General features: G+C 57.9%; 3 protein-coding genes across 3 annotated transcripts in view; all 3 read right to left on the bottom strand.

The window, feature by feature from the left end:
• Positions 1 to 758: 758 nt before the first annotated feature.
• EPHA2 (EPH receptor A2) lies at positions 759 to 12,356 on the bottom strand. Its single transcript, XM_079326246.1, has 17 exons — positions 11,955 to 12,356; positions 9,080 to 9,147; positions 7,929 to 8,592; positions 7,144 to 7,299; positions 6,737 to 7,069; positions 6,448 to 6,572; positions 6,001 to 6,160; positions 5,637 to 5,736; positions 5,469 to 5,524; positions 5,265 to 5,390; positions 5,002 to 5,184; positions 4,376 to 4,437; positions 4,058 to 4,267; positions 3,747 to 3,896; positions 3,342 to 3,535; positions 2,202 to 2,357; positions 759 to 1,413 (listed from the first exon to the last, which is right to left on the bottom strand). The coding sequence occupies exons 1-17, from the start codon at positions 12,127 to 12,129 to the stop codon at positions 1,308 to 1,310; spliced, it is 3,024 nt and encodes a 1,007-aa protein (XP_079182372.1). The 5' UTR covers positions 12,130 to 12,356; the 3' UTR covers positions 759 to 1,307.
• Positions 12,357 to 13,325: 969 nt separating this feature from the next.
• CPLANE2 (ciliogenesis and planar polarity effector complex subunit 2) lies at positions 13,326 to 16,007 on the bottom strand. The gene is given in 7 exon segments (XM_079326362.1): positions 13,326 to 13,604; positions 14,483 to 14,622; positions 14,696 to 14,820; positions 15,011 to 15,050; positions 15,052 to 15,164; positions 15,235 to 15,349; positions 15,980 to 16,007. Coding segments are annotated over 6 exon segments (750 nt in total). The 5' UTR covers positions 15,338 to 15,349; positions 15,980 to 16,007; the 3' UTR covers positions 13,326 to 13,375.
• A 964-nt stretch (positions 16,008 to 16,971) lies between these two features.
• FBXO42 (F-box protein 42) overlaps positions 16,972 to 19,848 on the bottom strand; it is a 47,423-nt gene continuing 44,546 nt past the window's right edge. Inside the window, exon 10 of the mRNA XM_079326247.1 lies at positions 16,972 to 19,815. Within this exon, the coding sequence (XP_079182373.1) occupies positions 18,751 to 19,815 (1,065 nt within the window). The 3' untranslated portion in view covers positions 16,972 to 18,750. The remainder of the gene's footprint in view (positions 19,816 to 19,848) is intronic.

Below are 19,848 nucleotides of genomic sequence, written 5' to 3' on the forward strand. Positions count from 1 at the left end.
GCTTTCGCATCACGATGTTCGTCCGCCCTCACCTCCCACCCGCCCCTTATTATGGTTTGGGGCAGAAAAAGAACTGTCAGAGCCTTTTTTCCGGCGTTTTCCTACCCCGTCATTTGCTGGCTCCGGGCAGCCGGCGCGGCCGGGCTTTGGCTTCGGGGGAGCGGCGGGGGATGAAAAGGCCAAATTCCTCCTGGCTTTTGCTGGGGAAAGAGGCCCCGCATGGGAAACACTCCCGGAGCCGTGTGAAACCCCTTAAAATCCCTGATAGCCCCTTAAAAAACTGCAACCCCCTTTAAAAAAACTTCTTTAACCCATTTAAACTCCCTTAAATACCCTTAAAAACCCCTCCTTAACCTATTTAAACCCCTATTAAAACCCCTAAAGCCCCCCACTTTTAAAGCACTCTTAACCCCCCCTAAAAATTCCTAATAAACCTCTTAAAGAACATTAAGCATCCCCAAAAATAACTTAAAACCCCTTTAAAGCCCCTAACTCCCCTTACAAACCCTGATAACTCCTTAAAAGCCTTAAAATGCCTAAACCCCCCCCAAAACTTTAAAGCTCCTTAACTAGTTTTTAATGCCCCCCAAACCCTTCAAAAATTCTTAAAACACCTTAAAAAAAAACCTTTAAAACCCTCTTTAAATCCTTTAAATTTCTTTAAAAATGCCCTTAAAATCCCTAAAAGCCAGGGGAAACCCTCTCTTTTTGCCCCCCAAATTCCCTCAATCTCTGTGAACCAGTGGGAAAACACAATATTCTAGAAAACCAAAAAGTACATATTTTTTATTCAAAACCCCACAAAAATCCCCATAAAATTAATGAAAAAAGGGGGGTGAAAAAGCATTCAAGTTTTTTTTTTTTTTAATTTCCCCCTTTTTTTCTCTCCCAAACTTGACATCACCTTTAAATCCTCACAATAAATATACAAAAATAGAATAAATTAGGTTAAAAAATACAAGGCAACACTGGCAGATCAGCATTAAAGGGGAACAAAACCACCCAAAAACCCGGTGGGAGAGGAATAAATAGGGAGGAAAAAAGCAAAAATAAATCAGTTTTGGGACTGAGCCCTTTTTTCTTGAAATGTGGGGGGAAAAATAAGAAGAAAAATCCCTTCCCCCAGCTCCAAACAAGCTTGAAATTCTATTGTTCCAGGGGGGAGGGAAGGGGCAGCACCCGTTTCATCCCCAGGTGGGGGGACAGTATCAATAACACTATTAAAAAACCCTTAATAATTACAGAAATAATAAATAAACCCCTCGGGGAGGAGGGGGGGTCTTCATGTGGTGTTTGGGGGGTTGGGGTCAGCCTGGGGCCCCCCCAGCTCCCGCCTGCTCCTGCAGCCCCAGCAGGCTGTAGGCAATGCGCTTCTGGTGGCCCGGCAGGCGCACCCCGATCCGCTTGATGTCCCTGGGAAAAGGGGAAACGGGAAAAGAGTCGGGATTGGTGGAGCCACGAGCATGGAATGGGGCTGGGAGGGGCTGGGGGACCCCAGGAGCAGCGTCCTTGGGGTGGGGGTGGATGGGTGGGCACGGCTCATCCCGAGGGATAGCGAGATGGAGGGATGGACATGGCTCATCTAGAGGGATGGATGGATGGATGGATGGATGGATGGATGGATGGATGGATGGATGGATGGATGGATGGACGGATGGACATGGCTCATCTAGAGGGATGGATGGATGAACATGGCTTATCTAGAGGGATGGATGGATGGATGGATGACACAGCACCTGGTCTGCATTGAGCCATGGAATCATGGAATTAATCATGGAATGGTTTTGGTTGGAAAAGATCTCAAAGATCATCATGCTCTAACTCTGATCCATGGCAGGGACACCTTCCACCATCCCAGGGTGCTCCAAGCCCTGTCCAACCCAGATAGGGCTCATCCAGAGGGAGGGAGGGATGGATGGACGGACAGATATGGTTTATCCTGAGACATGGACAGACTGACATGGCTCATCCCAAGGGATGGATGAGCACAGCACATCTCAAGGGACAGATGGACAGACACAGCTCATCCCAGCCTCTCTGGCCAAGGAACATCTAATTTTATCCCATCCCTCGGGCCACCAAGGCCATGGAAGTGGTTTCCGTTCCCAGCACATCCCTGTCCCACGGGAGCTGGAGGGGGGGTATGGGGACAGTGTGGGGACACTCTGGGACAAGGGGACAGCACAGGGACAAGGACTCACTCGCTGGTCATCTGCAGGACCTTCTCAATGGTGCTGTAGCCCGAGGCCATGAAGGTCTCAGTGTACTGGGGCATCCGGATGGACTCCAGCCACTCCGGCACCGAGCGGAACGGGACGCCCTCGGAGCCGCTGGTGCTGGGCAGCCTGATGGACACCCTGCAGGGACAGACGGGAAATGAGGCAGAAATAGAAAAATGCAAAAAAATGGCACAGAAATGCAAGGCTGGGAAAGTGATATGAAAGCAGAAGGGCGGAAGAATAGTGCAGGAAGGAAACGAGGCAAAAAAATGATGCAGGAATGGAGGAATGTGGAAAAATAATGAGAAAATGGAAGGTGCAAAAAACTTGAAAATGGGAGGCTGCAAAAAACAGCAGAAAGGTGAGGACACAAAAATATTGCAGAAATGAAACAATGAAAAAAATGATGCAGGAATGAAAAGGTGCAAAAATGGTGCAGGAATGAAAGGGTGGAAAATAGAGTTGCGAAAATGGAAGGATGAAAAAATAACACAGGGTTTAAAAGATACAAAAAACAATGTGAAAATGGAAAGATGAAAAATTCTGCAGAAATGGAAAGGTGAAAAAAAAAATGCAAAAAACTGGAAGGATGCAAGAAGAGTATAGAAATGAACTGATGCAAAATATGATGTGAAAATGGAAGGTTTAAACAATGATCCAGAAATGGAAGGATGAAAAGACAATGCAGAAATGGGAAGATGCCAAAAAATAAATGCAAAAATGAGATTTTTAAATTATACAAAAAGTGGACATGTGAAAATGGGGAAATACCAAGAAATGGACATGCCAAAAGCAACGTGAGAGTGCAGAGATGCAAAACCCAACCCAAAACAGCACCACGGGAGTGCAAAAATGATGCACAAAATTCAAAGATGAAAACAAAATGATGCAAAAAACAACAGAAGATGCAGAAATGTGCAAGAACCAGAGAATCCCAGACTGGTTTGGTTGGAAGGGATCTTAAAGCCCCCGTGGCAGGCAGGGACACGTTTCCCTGTCCCTGGTTGTTCCAGCCTGGCCTTGGACACTGCCAGGGATCCAGAGACAGCCACAGCTGCTCTGGGCAACTACCCTCCTTCCCCTCTTCTCGCCCCCCACCCCATCCTGGGTCGCTGCACTCACCGGGGGTCGAAATCTGCCAGTGCCTTGAGGGACTCGGGGGCGCGGATGAGCTTGTCGAGGATGCTGACGATGTCGGCGAATTTGGGGCGCCGGCCACGCTCCTGCTGCCAGCACTGCATCATCAGCTGGTAGATGGCTGAGGGGCAGTCCAGCGGCGCCGGGAGGCGGAAGCCCTCGTTGATGGCCTTCATCACCTACGAGGAGGAGGAGAGTCAGGGATGGTCCCCCCAAAAAAAAGTGTTCATTCACAGAAACCCAGAGTGGTTTGGGTCCTTAAAGCTCATCTCATTCCAGTTCCTGCCCTGGGCAGGGAAACCTTCCACCATCCCAGGTTGATCCCAGGTTGTCCCACCCAGCCTTGAATAACTCCCAAAGCACCAGTGATGGTGGAGGGTGGGCACTCACCTCATGGTTGGAGAGCTCCCAGTAGGGCCGCTCGCCGTAGGACATCACCTCCCACATGACGATGCCGTAGCTCCAGACGTCGCTGGCAGAGGTGAACTTGCGGTAGGAGATGGCTTCGGGTGCTGTCCAACGGATCGGGATCTTCCCGCCCTACAGCAACATTGGGGTCAGCCCTGTACCCCAAAAACCACTTCACCTTGATCAACCACCCCGACACAACCACCACGATGGATGATCACCCACCTTGGACAACCACCCCACCATGACCAGCCACCCCTCCCTGGCCACCGCCCCACCGCAGTGACACTCACGCTGGTGGTGTAGGTGGCTTCAGGGTCATCCTCCAGCACCCTTGAGAGCCCAAAATCAGACACTTTGCACACCAGGTTGCTGTTCACCAGGATGTTTCTGGCAGCCAGGTCCCGATGGACGTAATTCATGTTGGCCAAGTACTTCATGCCGGCAGCGATGCCCCTCAACATCCCCACCAGCTGGATGACACCAAATTCACCCTCTTTTTCCTAGGAAAAGAGCAGAATCCAGCCTGGAATCCACCTGATGTCCCACCTCCCATGGTGGGTGTTGGAGGTTCCATCACCCTGTGGTCGTTGCCACCACGTGTCACCTACCCTCAGGAATTTATCCAGTGCCCCGTTCTCCATGTACTCTGTGATGATCATGAAGGGCTTGTCTGTACAAAAAGAGACCCCAAAATAGGTAAAAACTAAAAAAAAAAAATCCCTCCAAGACCCCCCCAAAAAAGGTCGCCCCACTAAAGTCTCTAAACCTTCCGCAAGCCCTCCCAAAATCCTTAAACACCCAAATACCCAATGTCCCTCAAAAACACCCAACCCTTCAAAAATAACAAAAATCCTCGAACACCCCCAAAAGCCCTCCCAATTCTCTCCAAAAACCCCTGACCCCAAATCCCCAAAAAATCACCTCTTTTTAAACATTCCCAAAACAAAGTTCCAACTCCCTTACAGACCCCAATAAACCCCAGCAGCCAAACCCTTAATATAAGTCACCCAACTCCTCCAAAAATCTTCTAAACTCCCCACAAAACCTCCCAAATAAACCTGAATTCCCTCTCCAAAAAATTCCTCAACCTCATCCCCCAAAAAGACCCAACTCCCCCACATTCCCCCTTATGCCATTGCTCAAAGCACCCTGTTTTTATATCGCTTGTTTTGGGGTGTTTTGCTGGGAAATTGGGATGGATTTTTGGGGGTCACAGGACATAGAGGCCACTCACACTTGGAGACAACGCCCTCAAGGCGGATGATGTTGTGGTGGCAGAACTGTCCCATGATGGTGGCCTCGCTCAGGAAGTCCACACGCTGCTTCTCCGTGTACCCCACCTTCAACGTCTTGATGGCCACTGGCACCTCCTTCCTGCCACGCTTCAGGGTGCCCTTGTACACCTCCCCAAATTCACCTGCTCCAAAAGACACAATGCACCCTCAGTTCCTGCCCCACCGCGATTTTGGGGTGTCTCTGGGGGACAAAGCCACGCACCAGCTCCGATGACCTTCTGGCGGGTGATAAAGGACGGAGGGATCTCGGTGGTGAACTTGAGCATGGCTTGGTTCGGGTCTTCGTAGGTGTGGGGGTCAACGTAGGTCTTGAGGGGCTTCAGCTGATCTGGGGGTGTCAAGGAGGGGGTCAGCACCCCTGTCATCCCCCTGCCATCCCCGTTGTCCTCTCTGTCCCATGGCTCACCTGACTTGGAGAAGTAGACGTCCTCAGCAGATTGGCGTGGCCGTGACCTCCTCCTCCTGTGGAAAAGCAGCATTTTGTTTCAAAATATCATCCCTTGCCCATATTTGCCACTGGGACAAAGAGATTTTGGGGTTTTTTGGGGGGTCTCAGGGAAATTTTTGCTCTTACTGCCGGAGGATGCAGAGGAGAGCAGTCAAAACCCCGACGACAAAGACGACGCCAGCAATGCTGCCGGTGATGACAGCAGTCGATGCCATGGCCTCGGAACCTGTGGGGACCATCCAGGTGAGCCCTGCACCCCCTGGAGCCCCTATCCCTCATTTCCAACGTCCCTGGAGACCCCACCCCTCACTCCTGACACCCCTGGAAACCCCACCCCTCATTTCCAACAATCCTGGAGCCCCCACCCCTCACTCCTGACACCCTTGGAGACCCCACCCCTCACTCCTGACACCCTTGGAGACCCCACCCCTCATTTCCAACACCCCTGGAGCCCCAACCCCTCACTCCCAGCACTGCCAGCCCCCCTCACCCTCAGGCAGGGTCTCGAACTCGTGCTGGGGGCTGAAGGCCCCGTGGCCGTCGGCAGTGAGAGCCTGGACCCGAACCACGTAGGCGGTGGCTGGGGACAGCTTGGGCAGGGTGACAGAGGTGCCCTCGCAGCGCAGCACAGAGTAGCTGTTCTCATCCACCTGGGGACACGGCAGGGTGACATTGGGGTGATACGCAGGGAGGAGTGGCATGGGTGGGGCAAAGATGGATGTGATGTGGGGGAGGTGACATGGAGGTGACAGGGATGGGAGGTGACAGGGATGGGGACAAGGATGGAGGGGTTGATGTGGATTAGGGCAAGGATGAGGGACTATGTGGATGGAGATTGCATTGATAGAAGTGACACAGCTGGGGGCAAGGATGGAGGTGACACGGATGGATGTGACACAGATGGAGGGGTGGGTTTGGGGGTGTCAGGCTGTGTCACCTTCTTGCTGTAGGTGACCTCATACTTCCAGACCCGACTCTGCTGCCGCAGTGGCACCGTCCAGGACAGGACCAGGCTGGTGGCCGTCCGTCCATCCAGGCTCACTGATGTCACTCGGGGGGGTTCTGCCGGGGAAACACAAAGGGATGTCACTGAAGTGTCCCTGGGGGGTCAAGGGACATCATGGAGGGATGGGAAAATCACAGAGGTGTTCCCTTAGGGGACAGGGACACCACAGATGTGTCCCCAGCACGGAGGGAAGGCGTGGGAGCTGCGTATGTCCCCTCACCCGTCTGGTTGACGCTGATGGTGGCGCTGGCCACGCTGCGCTGGTGGCTGTAGGGGGACACCCCGTTCCGGGCCTCCACCGTGAAGGTGTAGTTGACGTGAGGCTCCAGGTCGGTGACAGTGACCTCTGTCCCCGTGAGCCCCCGGGAGGGCTGTGAGAATCTGACGCTGCCATCGCAGGGCCGGCACTCGCCGCTCTCGGGCCAGCACTGCTCGCAGGTGACGCTGTAGGTGACGTCCTCGCGGCCACCGGGGTCGGCGGGGGGGGCCCAGCGCAGCTGCACCGCGGCCCCCAAGCCCAGGGCTGTGACAGCCTGGGGGGGTGAGGGGGGACCTGCAGGGGGCACAAGGCAGGGTCAGGGAACAGTGAGGTGACGCCGTAGTGTCCCCCCTCTGGAGGTGACTTACGGGTGCAGGGATGCTCCGGGGGGTCCTCAGGGGCCCGGAAAAATCCATCCTCACACGGGCAGGTGGCAGCGGCAGCCGGGGCGGGCAGGGTGTGGGGGGGACAGGGCTGGCAGCCCCCCAAGGACACTGTGGCCTTGAAGGTGCCGGGGGGACAAGCTGTGGGGACACACACGAAGTGACACTGGTGAGATCCCAAATCCTGTTCCCCATCTGTGGGATCAGCACCTGGCAGATGGGGAGGGAAGCACCCCCCAAGCACCTAGAGAGGAGTTTAGGGGGGTTCAGCTCATTTTGCAGCTTCTTCATTATTGGAGAGCCCTGCTAAACTACCCTCTTCCAGGCTGAGTCCTGCTGCACTCACTGCACAAGTGATGCTTCAGGGGAATGATCCAGGATGGGGAATTTTCCACCATCTCCTTTCTCCAACTCAAATGGGTAACTTTAGGGTGTTCAATCTTATTTTGCAGCTTCAACTTTATTGGGATCCCCCCAGCCCATCCTTAACCTGTCTGAGCTCTCCCACACTCACTACACTGGTGATGCTGAAAGACAAGGATCCAGGGCTGGGAATTTTGGAACCAAAACCTCATTTCTCCAACTCCAAACTGAGAATTTTTAGGGCATTTTTGCAGTTACTGCCCTACTCTTCTCCTAACTGAGCTCTTCCACACTTAGTGCCCTCAAGGCAGGATTGGGAATTTTGAGGCCAAACCCCCACCCCACCCCAGGCCCGCAGCAAGCTGGCCCATCCTCACCCCTGACCCCTCAGTTTGCCCAGCCCGTACCTTGGCAGGTGTCTCCCAGGCTCTGGAAGCCGGCGCGGCACAGGCACTCCCCGATGGGCACGAGCCACTCGCCGTCGGCGTTGCAGTGCAGCGCCGGCGCCTGCTCGGCCACGGCCTCGGCCACGCACGAGCCCCGCACCTCGGCCAGGGTCTGCGAGTCCGGCCCCGCCACGGTCTCGGGGAACCGCGCCATGCCCCGCACCACGGCCGGGCAGCGCTTGTAGTAGACGCGCACGGAGAGCAGCGCCACGCAGGCGCCCAGGTCCTGGAAGGCCAGGTAGAAACCCTTCCTGCGCAGCGGCCCCACCGACCGCACCTCCACGTTCAGCTTCACATTGCGGGCGGCAAAATCCTCCTGCACGGTGATCTCGTCCGGAGCGATGGTGTCGATCTTCCTGAACTGCCGCTTCTGGAAGTTGGTGCCGTAATCCACGTCGGACTCAGCGTAGTAGAGGTTGAAGGTCTCCTTGCAGGAGCCGCCGCCGGCCGTGGGGAAGCTGTTGCAGTCGCGCACAGTGAACTGCAGCTCGATGAAGATGCGCTGGGCCACCCCGCGGTAGATCCAGTTGGTGCGGAGCCAGTTCTCCTGCTCGCCCTCCAGGACGTTGCACACCGAGTACATGTAGATCAGGGAGTCGTTGAGGACGTTCTGCAGCTGGTCCCACTGTCCCCGGAGACAGAAATGGGGCTATGGAGGGGAACCGTGTCCTCATCTCCTTCCCCCGTCCCCATCCCTATGGAGGCCCCCAGACACATCCCAGAGGTCTCTAACACCATGGATGTCCCCATGTTCATCCCCATGGGTATTCCTGGTTCCATGGAGGGCTCCAGCCCAATTCCAGTGGAGGCCTCCAACCTCATGGGTGTCCCTGTCCCCATGCCCAAGGAGATCCTCATGACTGTGGGATGTTCCTGTGGAGATCCCTCCCTACGGATGCTCCTGTCCCCATTCCCATGGATGCCCCAGGCCCATCACCATGGATATCTCCATTGCCATGGAGGTCCCCATTCACCATCTCCGTGGAGGTCATCATCCCTGTTCCTGTGAAAGCCCCCAAAGATGTCCTTGTCCCCATTCCCCATGGAGAGGTCCCCATTCCCCATCCCAGTGCTGGCCAGTGGGGCCGGATGCCGGATCCGTGGGTGCTCACCCCTTTTCCGTAGGGATGGGTGAGCCAGCCCAGCTCCCCGTGTGCCTTGGCGAAGTCCAGCAGCACCACTGTGGGAAAGGAGAGAGGACAGGAGATGCCATCAGGACCCACAGACGGCTCCAGGACTTGCAGGTACCACCAATACACCCCTTTGGTTCTTGAAGGTCCCCCAGGACCCACAGACATTCCCCAGGACCCACAGACAGCCCTATGGAAGTCCCCAGAATGTGCAAACACTCCTGGGGTCCACAGATGTCTCCAAAATACATGGATGTCCTGGGCACCCACAGATATCCCTGGGACCCATGGATACCATCAGGACTCAAGGATATCCTTGGAACCTCTGCATCCATCCCTGGGACCCAGAGATATCCCACCAGGATCTCTGGATGTCCTGGGCACCCACAGATATCCTGGGAACCCACAGATGCCAGGAGATTCCATGGATGTCCTTAAGACCCCTGGATACCCCAGGACTCACGGATGCCCCCATTCCCACAGATGTCCCCAGGATCTCCAAACAGCCCCAGGCCCCAGAGATGTCCCCTGGACCCACGGACGCCCCCATTCCCAGCAGATTCCGCTGGCAGAAGCCCCCCGGGGCCGCCCCCGGAGACGGGGAAGCCGCGGGCCCGGCGGGACCTGCCCTGGCACGCCGAGGGCGGTGGCCGGATCCAGGGCCGGGAGAGGAAGAGGAGGAAGAGGAGGCCGGGCAGGGAGCGGGGCCCCCCCGGTGAATCACCCCCTAGGAATGCGCCCGGACGCCCGGGTTCAGCGCCGAGATGGGACCCGCGGCACGCCGCAATTTCGGGGCCCGAGGCCCCCCAGCTCCCACGGCTGAGCACGGACCAGCTCGTGGCGTGTCCCGAGAGGGGCGAGGCTGGGGGGACCCCAAAAAGCTGCCGAAGGGGACGGGGTGGCTGCACCGTCCCCCCCGCGCCGTGCTCGGGGTCAGGAAGGATGCCGGGGCGGATATCCCGGTTTTCCTGAGGCTGGAAATCCCCCCCGCGAGCCTCCGGAGAGCGGAAAGCGGCAGGAGCCGGAGCGGGCGGGGGTTCCCTGCCGGTGCCCCCGGGGTGGCTCTGGGGACACTCCCGAGGCTGGGGCTGCTCCAGGGGCGCAGCACTCGCGCAGCTCCGGGACAGCGCCGGGGCCGCACCCCGTCCCGGGAGTCACCTGTGTCACCCACCGCCACCATCATCAAATTCTCCGTCGGCTTCGTCACCCGGCCACGGCCGCCACCACCTCCAGTACCGCCGTGAATGTGGCCACCAACGCCACCACCACCCCCGCGCCCCGGAGCCGCATCCCCGTCCCATTCCCGGCTGCATCCCTTGTTCCTGTCCCCTGCCCTAACCCCGTCCCAATCCCAGTCTTTGTCTGATCCGAATCCCATCCCATACCCAAACTGAACCCCAATCCCACCTCCTCCTCTCCCATTCCTGTCCCCATCCCAATCGCACCCCCATCTCAGCCTTAATGAGAATCTCAGTCCCAAAAGAAATCCCATTCCCTCCCCATCCTCATCCCAACCTTGTCCCCTCCTCAATCTCAATCTGAACCCCAATCATAATCCCAAAACGGATCCCATCCCAATCTCAATTCTGCTCCATTCCCTCCTCTTTAACCCCTCTCCACCTCGGCTCATCCCAAATCTCACTGGATCTCACCGGGGGGAACCAATCCCCCCAAATCCCACCTCTCTCCCTCAACTTTCCCTTTCCGCCCACGCACTTTTAAAACCCCCAAATCCCAGTATTCCCTTCTGGGAAACTGCACTTTGAGAACACACCCCAAACCACACAGCTGCCACGGGGTGATCCCCTCTGCTGTTCCCCCAGCACTTCCAAAAAACCTCCTTTTAGGCTTTTTTTACCCCATTTCTAATTTTAAGGGAGTATTTTCCATCCCAGCCTCTGATTTTTTTTTTTTTTTTTGCATTTGGGGCTGGATTCTTCCACTTTACCCTCAAAAGTGACAGATTAAACCCATAAAACAGAGTTCACAGAAACTTAATCTTAAAAAAATTCAATCTATACACAAAAAAGCGAATTTCCCCCTTTTCTTTTGCTCAGCCTTCCCAAACTATGCCCCAAAATCACTGGGGGAAGGGTTGAGAGGTGGAGGCCGAGACGCTTCTTGTTTTTTCCCAGCAATTTTTTGGGATTTTCCTGACATTGTTTTCCAGCTCTCCAGCCGGATCCTACCCGGCCCTGCACCACCCATGGGAAGCAGTCCATTTTAAGGTGATTTCCCCCTTTTTGGGAGGGGTTATTTTTTAATCCCCCCACCCTCACCCCTCTGCGAGCCTCTTTCGGGGGCTCCCGGCAGAATACAACCCCGGCACATCAGTCGGACGCTCGGCATGGGAAAAGTTGCCCCAAACTCTCAGTTTTCCTCTTATTTTAGCTTTTTTTTCTCCCCATTTAAGTTTTTTTCTCCTCTATTCTAGTAGTTCCCCAGTTTTATCTTTCCCCTCCCTGTATTTTCAAACCCCCATCACCTTTTTAACTACTCCTTTTTTAACTACCCCTTTTTAACTACCCCCCTTAGTTTAACTTTCAGTCCTTAATTTAACTTTTCCCCTTTTAATTTAAGCTTCTCCACCCTAATTTCAACTTTTCCCCTAATTTTAACCTTTTTCCCCCCCCAAAAAATGCGCTCCGGCACCTGCGGATTCCCCACCGCACCCCAGCCTGTGGGGGGAAGGTGGAACTCACATCACCCTTCACCCTCAGAGCGCTCCCCGCGCTCCCCACGTCCTCAGTTCCCCCCAGACCACCCGAATTTACCCCAAATCCACCCCACCCTTGGGGCTGCCCACAATCAATGAGTTTTGGGGTGCTCTCCCCCGCAAAAAAAGTTGGGGACTCACCTTCCTCGGCGGTCAGGGGGCTGAGGGCGGTGAGGAGGAGGAGGGTGAGGGCCGGGAGGGTGCCCGCCATGGCGGGGCTGTGTTGGGGGGTCCCGGGCGCCCCACGAGCGGCGGCCCCGCGGGGAGTGCGGGGGGTGTGGGGTGCGGGGCCGCGCGCCCGCTCCTGTTCATTCATGCCCTGCTGACGTCACCGGCCACGCCCGCTCTTAAAGGAGCAGGAGCCGCTCCCAGTACGCACCAGTACGGCACTGGGAGGGCGCGCGCCCGAGGGTGGGACGCGACCGGGTGGAGGGGCGGAGGGTGTGGGAGCCCTCCCAAGGTGAGGCACGGCCCTGGAAGGGGTTCGGGGGTCCTGGAGCCCCGCGGGGACCTCTGCAGACCCAGCTCCGAAGGGGTGCACGCGACCCCCCCCCCCCCCGCCCCCTCCTCTTTCATTCATGAATCGGCGTGGGAAGGGCGGGGGGCAGCAGCCAATGGCTGCAGGGGGCGGGGCCACGCGGTTACTACCGGCCACGCCCCCCGCCCACAGGCCGATACTGGGGGCTTGGGGGGGACGGGTGTGGGGGGGCTGCCTGGCCCCCTCGGGCCCCAGCGCCCCAAATCCTCAGCACCCCAAACCCCATCACTCACAGCACCCCAAATCCTGCATCACCCACAGCACCCCAAAGCCCGCAGCACCCCAAATCCCATCACTCACAGTACCCCAAATCCCGCAGCACCCCAAATCCCACAGCTCCACAAATCTCATCACCCACAGCACCCCAAATCCTGCATCACCCACAGCACCCCAAAGCCCGCAGCACCCCAATTCCCATCACCCACAGCACCCCAAATCCCACCGTTCCACAAATCTCGCAGCACCCACAGCATCCCAAATCCCACAGCACCCCAAACCCTGGATCATCTGTTCCACCCCAAATCCCACAGTGCCCTAATCCCATCAATTCCAGCACCTCAAATTCACAGCACTCTGAATCCTGCACCCCTGTTCGCATAACCCCTCTGCAACCAAATCCTGCAACAGCCACAGCACCCAAGTCCCCCAGGACCCACAACACCCCAAATCTGCCAATAGGCCCAGCACTCCCATTCCATGATCCCACTGAACCCAAAATCCCCCAGGATCTGCAGCACCCCCATTCCCAGGATCCCAGTGCACCCCACACTCTCCAGCACCCCAAATCCTGCAGCACCCACCTCCTGATGATCCCATTGCACTACACATCCCCCAGTACCCCCAAATCTTCATTACCCTAGCACCCCAAATTCCCAGTATCCCACTCACTCCAGACCCCCCAGATCCCCCATCCCCCGAATCGGACAAGTCAGGCCACCAGGGATCTTTTTCATAGAAAATCATTGATTTTAGCAAAAAAGTACCTTTACCCCACCCGGCCCCCAAACCCGCCCCAGGAGGGGGTTCATGTGGGGGTGTCCCCCGTGTCCCCCGGGGTGACGCCGGCGGTCACTTGGTCGCGCCGCCAGAGCCCCTCGACCAGGGCGTCCAGCACGGGGGCGACCCGGGCCAGCCCCGCCCGCGCCCCGCCGGCCCCCGCGGTCCCCCCCACCCGCAGCACCCGCAGCCCCCACGTCTCCTCGAAGGTCCGCACGTCCCCCTCCGTCACGGCCGCGTGTGGGGCCAGGTCGAATCTGGGGTGGGGAGGGGACAAAGGGTCAAGGGAAAACGCAACGCCCTGGAAAATCCCCCCAAAACCACCCAAGATTCACGGGGAGCTGTGAACCCATCGGTGTAATGAGGTGGGAGTGTTCTCTGCCTGCCCAGGGACTGAGTGGTTTGAAATCTTGGGGTGCAAATCTGATTGTGGGGGGGGGGGCACAGGGTCAAGGGAGACACCAACACCCCGAAAAATCCCCCAAAAAACACGTAAAGAGAAATGGGAATTGTGACTCCATTGGTGTCACGAAGTGCTGTACGTTCTCAGCCTGCTGAGATATCTGCAAACCTGACTTGGGGGGGGGGGGGGGACACAGGGTTAAAGGAGACCCCAAAAATCTCCCCAAAACCCTCTGTAAATAAGTGGGAGTTGTGACCCCACCCCCCCAAACACCCTAAAAAGTCAATGGGATTTGATGATCAGTTGGTGTCATGAGTGTTGCACGTTCTCAGCCTAACGAGATATTGAGTGGGGGTGCAAACCTGCTTGGGGAGGGGACGACACACGATTAAGGGAGACATCAACATCCCAAAAATCTCCTTGGGGGTGGCAAAACCCCTTAAAGATAAGCAGGAGCTGTGAACCCATTGGAGTATCTCAGCCTGCTGAGATACCAAACGCTGAGAATATAGGGGTGCAAAACCATTTTGGGGCGAAAGGGGGCGGAGGCACAGGGTCAAGGAACACCTAAAAAACCCCCAAAACCCCGATAAAATCAGGACTCGGGAACCCACCGGTGTAACGAAGTGTGCCCATTCTCAGCCCCGGCCATGCCAAGCGCTGAGACCCCCGGGGATGCGATCCCCCCCTAAGGGGTGACTTTACCCCCCAAGAGGGACCCTAAAAGGATACTTGGTGCCCACGACCATCCTGACGAGGTCGCGGTCCCCGGGGCCCAGCACACGGTCCATGAGCGCCGGCAGCTCCTCGAAGGACGCGCGGTCCGTGAAGGAGAACAGGAACAGGGCGGCGTCCGCCTCCTCCTTACAGGCCTGGGGACAGGGACACCCCCTCACTGCGGGCTCCTGGACGTGTCCCCCTCCCCAAAACGCGTCCCTCGCTCACGGGCAGCAGGTGCTCGAACTTCCTGAGCGCTGCGTCCCCGCAGTCCCAGAGGTGCAGCTGGAACAGGACGGGGCGGCCGCTGGCGCGGGGCTTGGCCGGCCAGAACAGCGTGGTGGCCTCGATCCCTGCGGGGACACGCGGGACTGTCACCCCGGACCCCCCGGGCCCTACCCAGGGTGTCGTGGTGGCCTCGATCCCTGCGGGGACACGCGGGACTGTCACCCCGGACCCCCCGGGCCCTACCCAGGGTGTCGTGGTGGCCTCGATCCCTGCGGGGACACGCGGGACTGTCTCCCCCCGACCCCCAGGCCGTACCCAGGGTCTCGTGGTGGGCGGGGGGTACGGAGGTGCCCCCCCAGCCAGGCCACCAGCGCCGTCTTCCCGACGCCGCTTTTCCCCGCCAGGAAGAGTTTGTAGGTGACAGTGGGGACAGCCAGGGCGGGCGGCAGCGCCGGGCGCTCCAGCAGACCTGGGGAGGGAGCTCAGGGTGATTCTGGGGGGCTCAGACCCCGGCTTGGGGGGCGCAGGGGGGCACCCACCGAACACTCTCCGCTGATTCTTGTGCAGGATGGAGTCCAGGTAGGGGCGGCCGGCGGGGGACAGGAGCCAGCCGGGCTCCAGCGCCTGGTCCTGCTCTGCCATGGGCCCCCAAACCTGGGGGACGGTGAAAAGCCCCCGTCCCCCATGGGGTCACTGCATCCCGCAGCTTTGGGGTCCCCTTCTGACCCCGCCCCAGGGTCCCTAAATCCTCCATCGCGTCCCTAAAACACCCCCCGTGTCCCAGCATCCTCCCATGGGGTCCCTGACCCTCTCTAGGGTCCCTGTGCCCCTCTGGGGTCCCGCCACCCTCCCATGGATTCCCTGACCCCACCATGGGGGTCTCTGTGTCCCCTGTACCACCACAGCGCCCCCCCCAGGGTCCTTCCCCCCATCCCCGGGGTCCGCACACCCCACGGGGTGCCAGCGCCCTCCCATGGGTTCCCTGCCCCTCTCCGGCTCCGGTGCCCCACTTTGGGGTCCCTGACCACCCTCAGTGTCCCACCATCCCCTCAGGGTGTCCCTCACAGCCCCACAGAGTCCCTGCACTCTCTTATGGGGTATCTGCGACCCCCACGGGGCCTGTGCTCCCCCCAATCGACCCCGCGCCCCCACAACATTCCAAGGGGGGAGAACCCAGCCCCTGTCCCCCTCCCCGCACCGGCTGCCCCCCAGATCCTGCCCATGCGGTGCCCCCCACACCAATTTTCCCGCGCGGGCCCTTTAAGACGCGGCCCCGCAGCTCACCTGAGGCCGCTTCCGCCTCCCCGTGACGTCACGAGATGGGCGGGGCGCTACTGAGGCCACGCGCAGCCGCAGCCGCGCGTGCGCGGGTGAGTTGAGCGGACAGGTGATGACCCCGATCCTGCGGATTTTGGGACCCCATCCCAAACTGCTGACGCTGGATTTGGGGCCCCCAGCTGCCACTTTATCCAGGCTTTGGATCATCCCTAATCACTGACACTGGAATGCTCTGGGGTCAGCATCTCTCACACTGGCGGGACTTGGGGTCCCAATTCCCAGCCCCAGCAGACTCTAGGATCCCCATCCCCAATTCCATCTCCCAACAGGCTGTGGGATCTCCAGTTCCCAGCACTGGCAAGATTTGGGGTCCTCACTTCCAGCCCCAACTGGCTTTGGGGTCCCTATCCAAAATTTCCAGCCCAAAAAGTTTTTGGGGTTCACAATTCCCGGCACTGGGATGCTTTGGCATCCCCAATAACCATCTCCAGCAGTCGCTGGGATCCCCATTCCCAATTTCCATCCCTAAGAGGGTTTGGTGTCTCCAGTTCCCAGTGCTGACAGGCTTTGGGATCTCCATCCCTAATTCCCAACCCTGGCAGAATCTGGGGTCCAGGATTTTCAGCACGGGCAGGACCTGGGCTCCCCATCCCCTGTTCCCAGCCCTGGCAGGTTTTGGGGTCCCCATCCCAAACAGGGTTTGGGATCCCTGAATTCCCAGATCCAGTAGGCTTAGGGATTCCCAGTTTCCAAGCCCAACAGGCTTTGGGGTCCCCATCCCCAATTTCTGGCTCCAAGAAGTTTCAGTGTGCCAAATTCCCTGTGTCCCCCTTTGCCTCCCTCCCATGCTCCAACATCCTCTGGCACAAATATTTCCCCTTTCCTACCAAGAAAGACCCCACATCCCCCCTTTCACCCCTAAACTTTAGGGAGCACAGCAGGAACTTCCCTTCCACATCATTCCCACCCCACCCCTCCCCAAAAGCACCAACCATCCATTTCTTTTCCTTTTTATTTGTTAAACCACTAAAAATTCGTCAGGACGGGGGGGAAGGACCCCCATGAACCCCCCCAGAATGTACACAAGATTTTAAATATCACCGGAATCGCTTCCCATTGCTGCACTGGGCCTGGGAATGACGGCGGGGGGACACCTGAGTCGCGGGGGGGGACACCTCGCTCACAGCACCAGCAGCTCCCCGGGATTCGGGGCGCAGGGACCCGAGTTGGGGCTGTCTCTGAACGACACAGAACATGCGGTTCCCGTCCGGGGATCCCGGGAGCGGTGCAGGGTGTAAACGCTGGCAGAGGGATGCTCTGCAGGGAGAAGGACATCATGGCACCGTCCATCCCAGGGTTTGACTCTTTTTTTTGGGGGAGGATAGATGACAAAAAACATGCAAAGGGAACGTGGGAATCGATGGCGAAGCCTCGACCGCCTTCCCCATGGCCACGCTTGGAGAAGGAATATTCCACAGCTCACCCAAGGTGCTCCTGAGGTCTGGGGTTTTTCTGGGGAAAAATTGCATTTTGCTTTCCCTTAGGACAAATCAAATCGTTCTGGGATGAATGGGAGAGGTGGGATTCAATGAGGGATTTATTTACAGAGGTGGAAATGCCACGGGTGAAGCAAATCCCTCCCCATTCCCACGCGGCTGGGATGGGATTTAAGGCTCCGACCGGCAAAAAGCTCAGTGGGAATGGAGAACAAAGATTTAGGGAAGAAGGGACCACGTCATGGCACTGCCGGCATGGGGAGGGCTCCCTGTTTTTAGGGTGCTGGAGGTTGTTGACCAAAACCTGGCAGAATCCGCCCCATTTTCTCCCCTTCTCTAGGAGACAGGGAAGGAGGGGGGTTGTCCCAGAAGGACGCACAGGTTCAATCCCTTCGGATTTGGATTTAATCTTTGCAGAGGGAGGCACGTGCAAAGATGAGGTGAAGTTACTGCATCAAGGCTGCCCTCAGCCAGTATCTGTCCTTTTCCCAGGAACACCCACCCTGCTCCCAGGCTCCAAATGGCGACTTCGGCCTTGAAAGGATTTGGGCCAAATGAAACCTTTAAATCTAGAAGCGAATTGGCAGCCAAATATCTCAGTTTTGGGGGAATACTGGGATTTTCAGAGAAGTTTTTCAGATCAGAGGGGATCAGGAGATGATCCCAAAGCCTGATCCAGCAGGGCAGGGAGAGGAGGGATGCTAACAATCGAGAGTTTTGGCATTTTGACACAAAAAAAAGTCCTTTCCTCCTCCTTTTGGTCCTGCCTGGAGGACAGGGACAAGCGGCAGGTGAGAGGCAAAATAAAAAGGCATCGTGTTTGTGTCGAGCAAAGGCTGGCAGCGCTGGGAGATTCCCAGTGGGATATTGCTGTTGTTTTCCTGAAGTCGAGCATGGAGTTAATCAAGCTAACAGCCTCCTGCCTGCTGGAATTTGGGTTATTTCTATAAAACCACTTCTACTCACAACCCATGAGGAGACTAAGACTTGCAAACACTTGGAAAATAAACCCAAGAAGATCCTGGCTGGCAGAATTCCCTGGCTGCTCACCCCAAATCCTTGGATCCTCAGATCCTTCCCCACCTGTAAACACAACTCGCTCGACTGGGGTCTTACTGGGAACTGCCGGGGCAGCACTGGAGGGTTTGCTTGGACTTTTATTGTTTCCTGCTCCCTAATTCACAGTTTGAATTGGAACACCTGCATGTTGGGAAGGGGCTCAGGAAGGAGGAAGAGCCGTGGGGATGGAGGGGACGGGTGGCGGCGGCGGCCGGGGCCGCATTATCTCTTTGCTCGCACAAAGTACAAGGCATTTGTTTTGGGATAATATTTGACGTTTTGTTTCTTGTCCATGAGGCCACCAAATATGATCAGCTCCCCTCGGCCTTGCACCACCGTGTGTAAACTGGTCTCGGGTGGCCCCACCACGGAGCTGCTGTTGAACACTTTCCACTTGACTCGTCCCTGCTCCTTGGTGTCCTTAATGTCCAGCACATACATCTGCATGGGCTTGCAGTTCATGCTCTGGTACAGCGGCTTGCCCACGTTCAGCGACTGCGGCGGGTGGTGCCCGAGGCGCCGGGCGATGGGGGGCAGCGAGTGCCCCTCCCCCTGGGCAGCGCCCGGCCGCGCCGAGCCCGGCTCAGCGCCCGGCGAGCCCGGGGACGCTGCCAGGGGAGGGCTGAGCGCGGCCGAGGCCGCGGCGGCTTTGGAGGAGAGGGCTTTGACGGCCTCGAGGCTGCGGCGCAGCGCGCCGGGGGACACGGCCCCGGGCAGGGCGCCGGCGGCGTGGGGCGGGGTGTGGATGCCGTTGGTGTGCTCCAGGGGGTTCCGCGCGCCCGCTGTCCTGCCCTCCGCGCCGTCCAGCTGGCACAGGAGGGACGTGGGCTTCTGCTCCCAGCCCAGCTCCACCGAGGCCAGGCGCAGGTCCCTCTGCTCCGGCAGCGAGCCCCGGCGCGGCACCAGGGCCGGCCCCACCTTGAGGTCGAATCCCTCGGCGGCCGAGGGGGTGCTGGGGGACAAGGCCTGCACGGGGCTGTCCAGGGCCGCTCCGGGTGACACGGTGCCGCCGTTGAGCACCGGGGAACTGTCCCCTCGGGCCGGGGACAGGCTGCCCTCCCGCGAGCCCGACGGCGTCTGCCTGCGTGGCCGCAGCGTGCCCCAGCGGCCGTTGACGCAGGGAGCCTCGTCCGTGCTCCTGACGGGAGACTGGGAGCGGAATTCCCGTGTCTCAGGCACCAGGGCGGGCGGTGTGGCGCTGATGGGAGACGGGCGCGAGTTGAGGCTGGGGCTCAGCGGGGCCCTCCCGCTGGGAGCTTGGCTGAACACCACCACACACTGTCCCACCTGTGGGCAGAGCAGGGAACACCCATCAGCAGG

Source organism: Erithacus rubecula (assembly GCF_903797595.1).
Source record: "Erithacus rubecula genome assembly, chromosome: 24".
Classification (NCBI taxonomy): domain Eukaryota; kingdom Metazoa; phylum Chordata; class Aves; order Passeriformes; family Muscicapidae; genus Erithacus; species Erithacus rubecula.

Coding starts and splice junctions, on each gene's coding strand:
- EPHA2 (XM_079326246.1), bottom strand. CDS start 12,129: ATGAATGAACAGGAGCGGGCGCGCGGCCCCGCACCCCACACCCCCCGC. Junction 4,438..5,001: donor TGAGGGCGTTGTCTCCAAGT/GTGAGTGGCCTC, acceptor CTTTTTGTACAG/ACAAGCCCTTCATGATCATC. Junction 2,358..3,341: donor CTGGCAGATTTCGACCCCCG/GTGAGTGCAGCG, acceptor CTGTCCCTGCAG/GGTGTCCATCAGGCTGCCCA.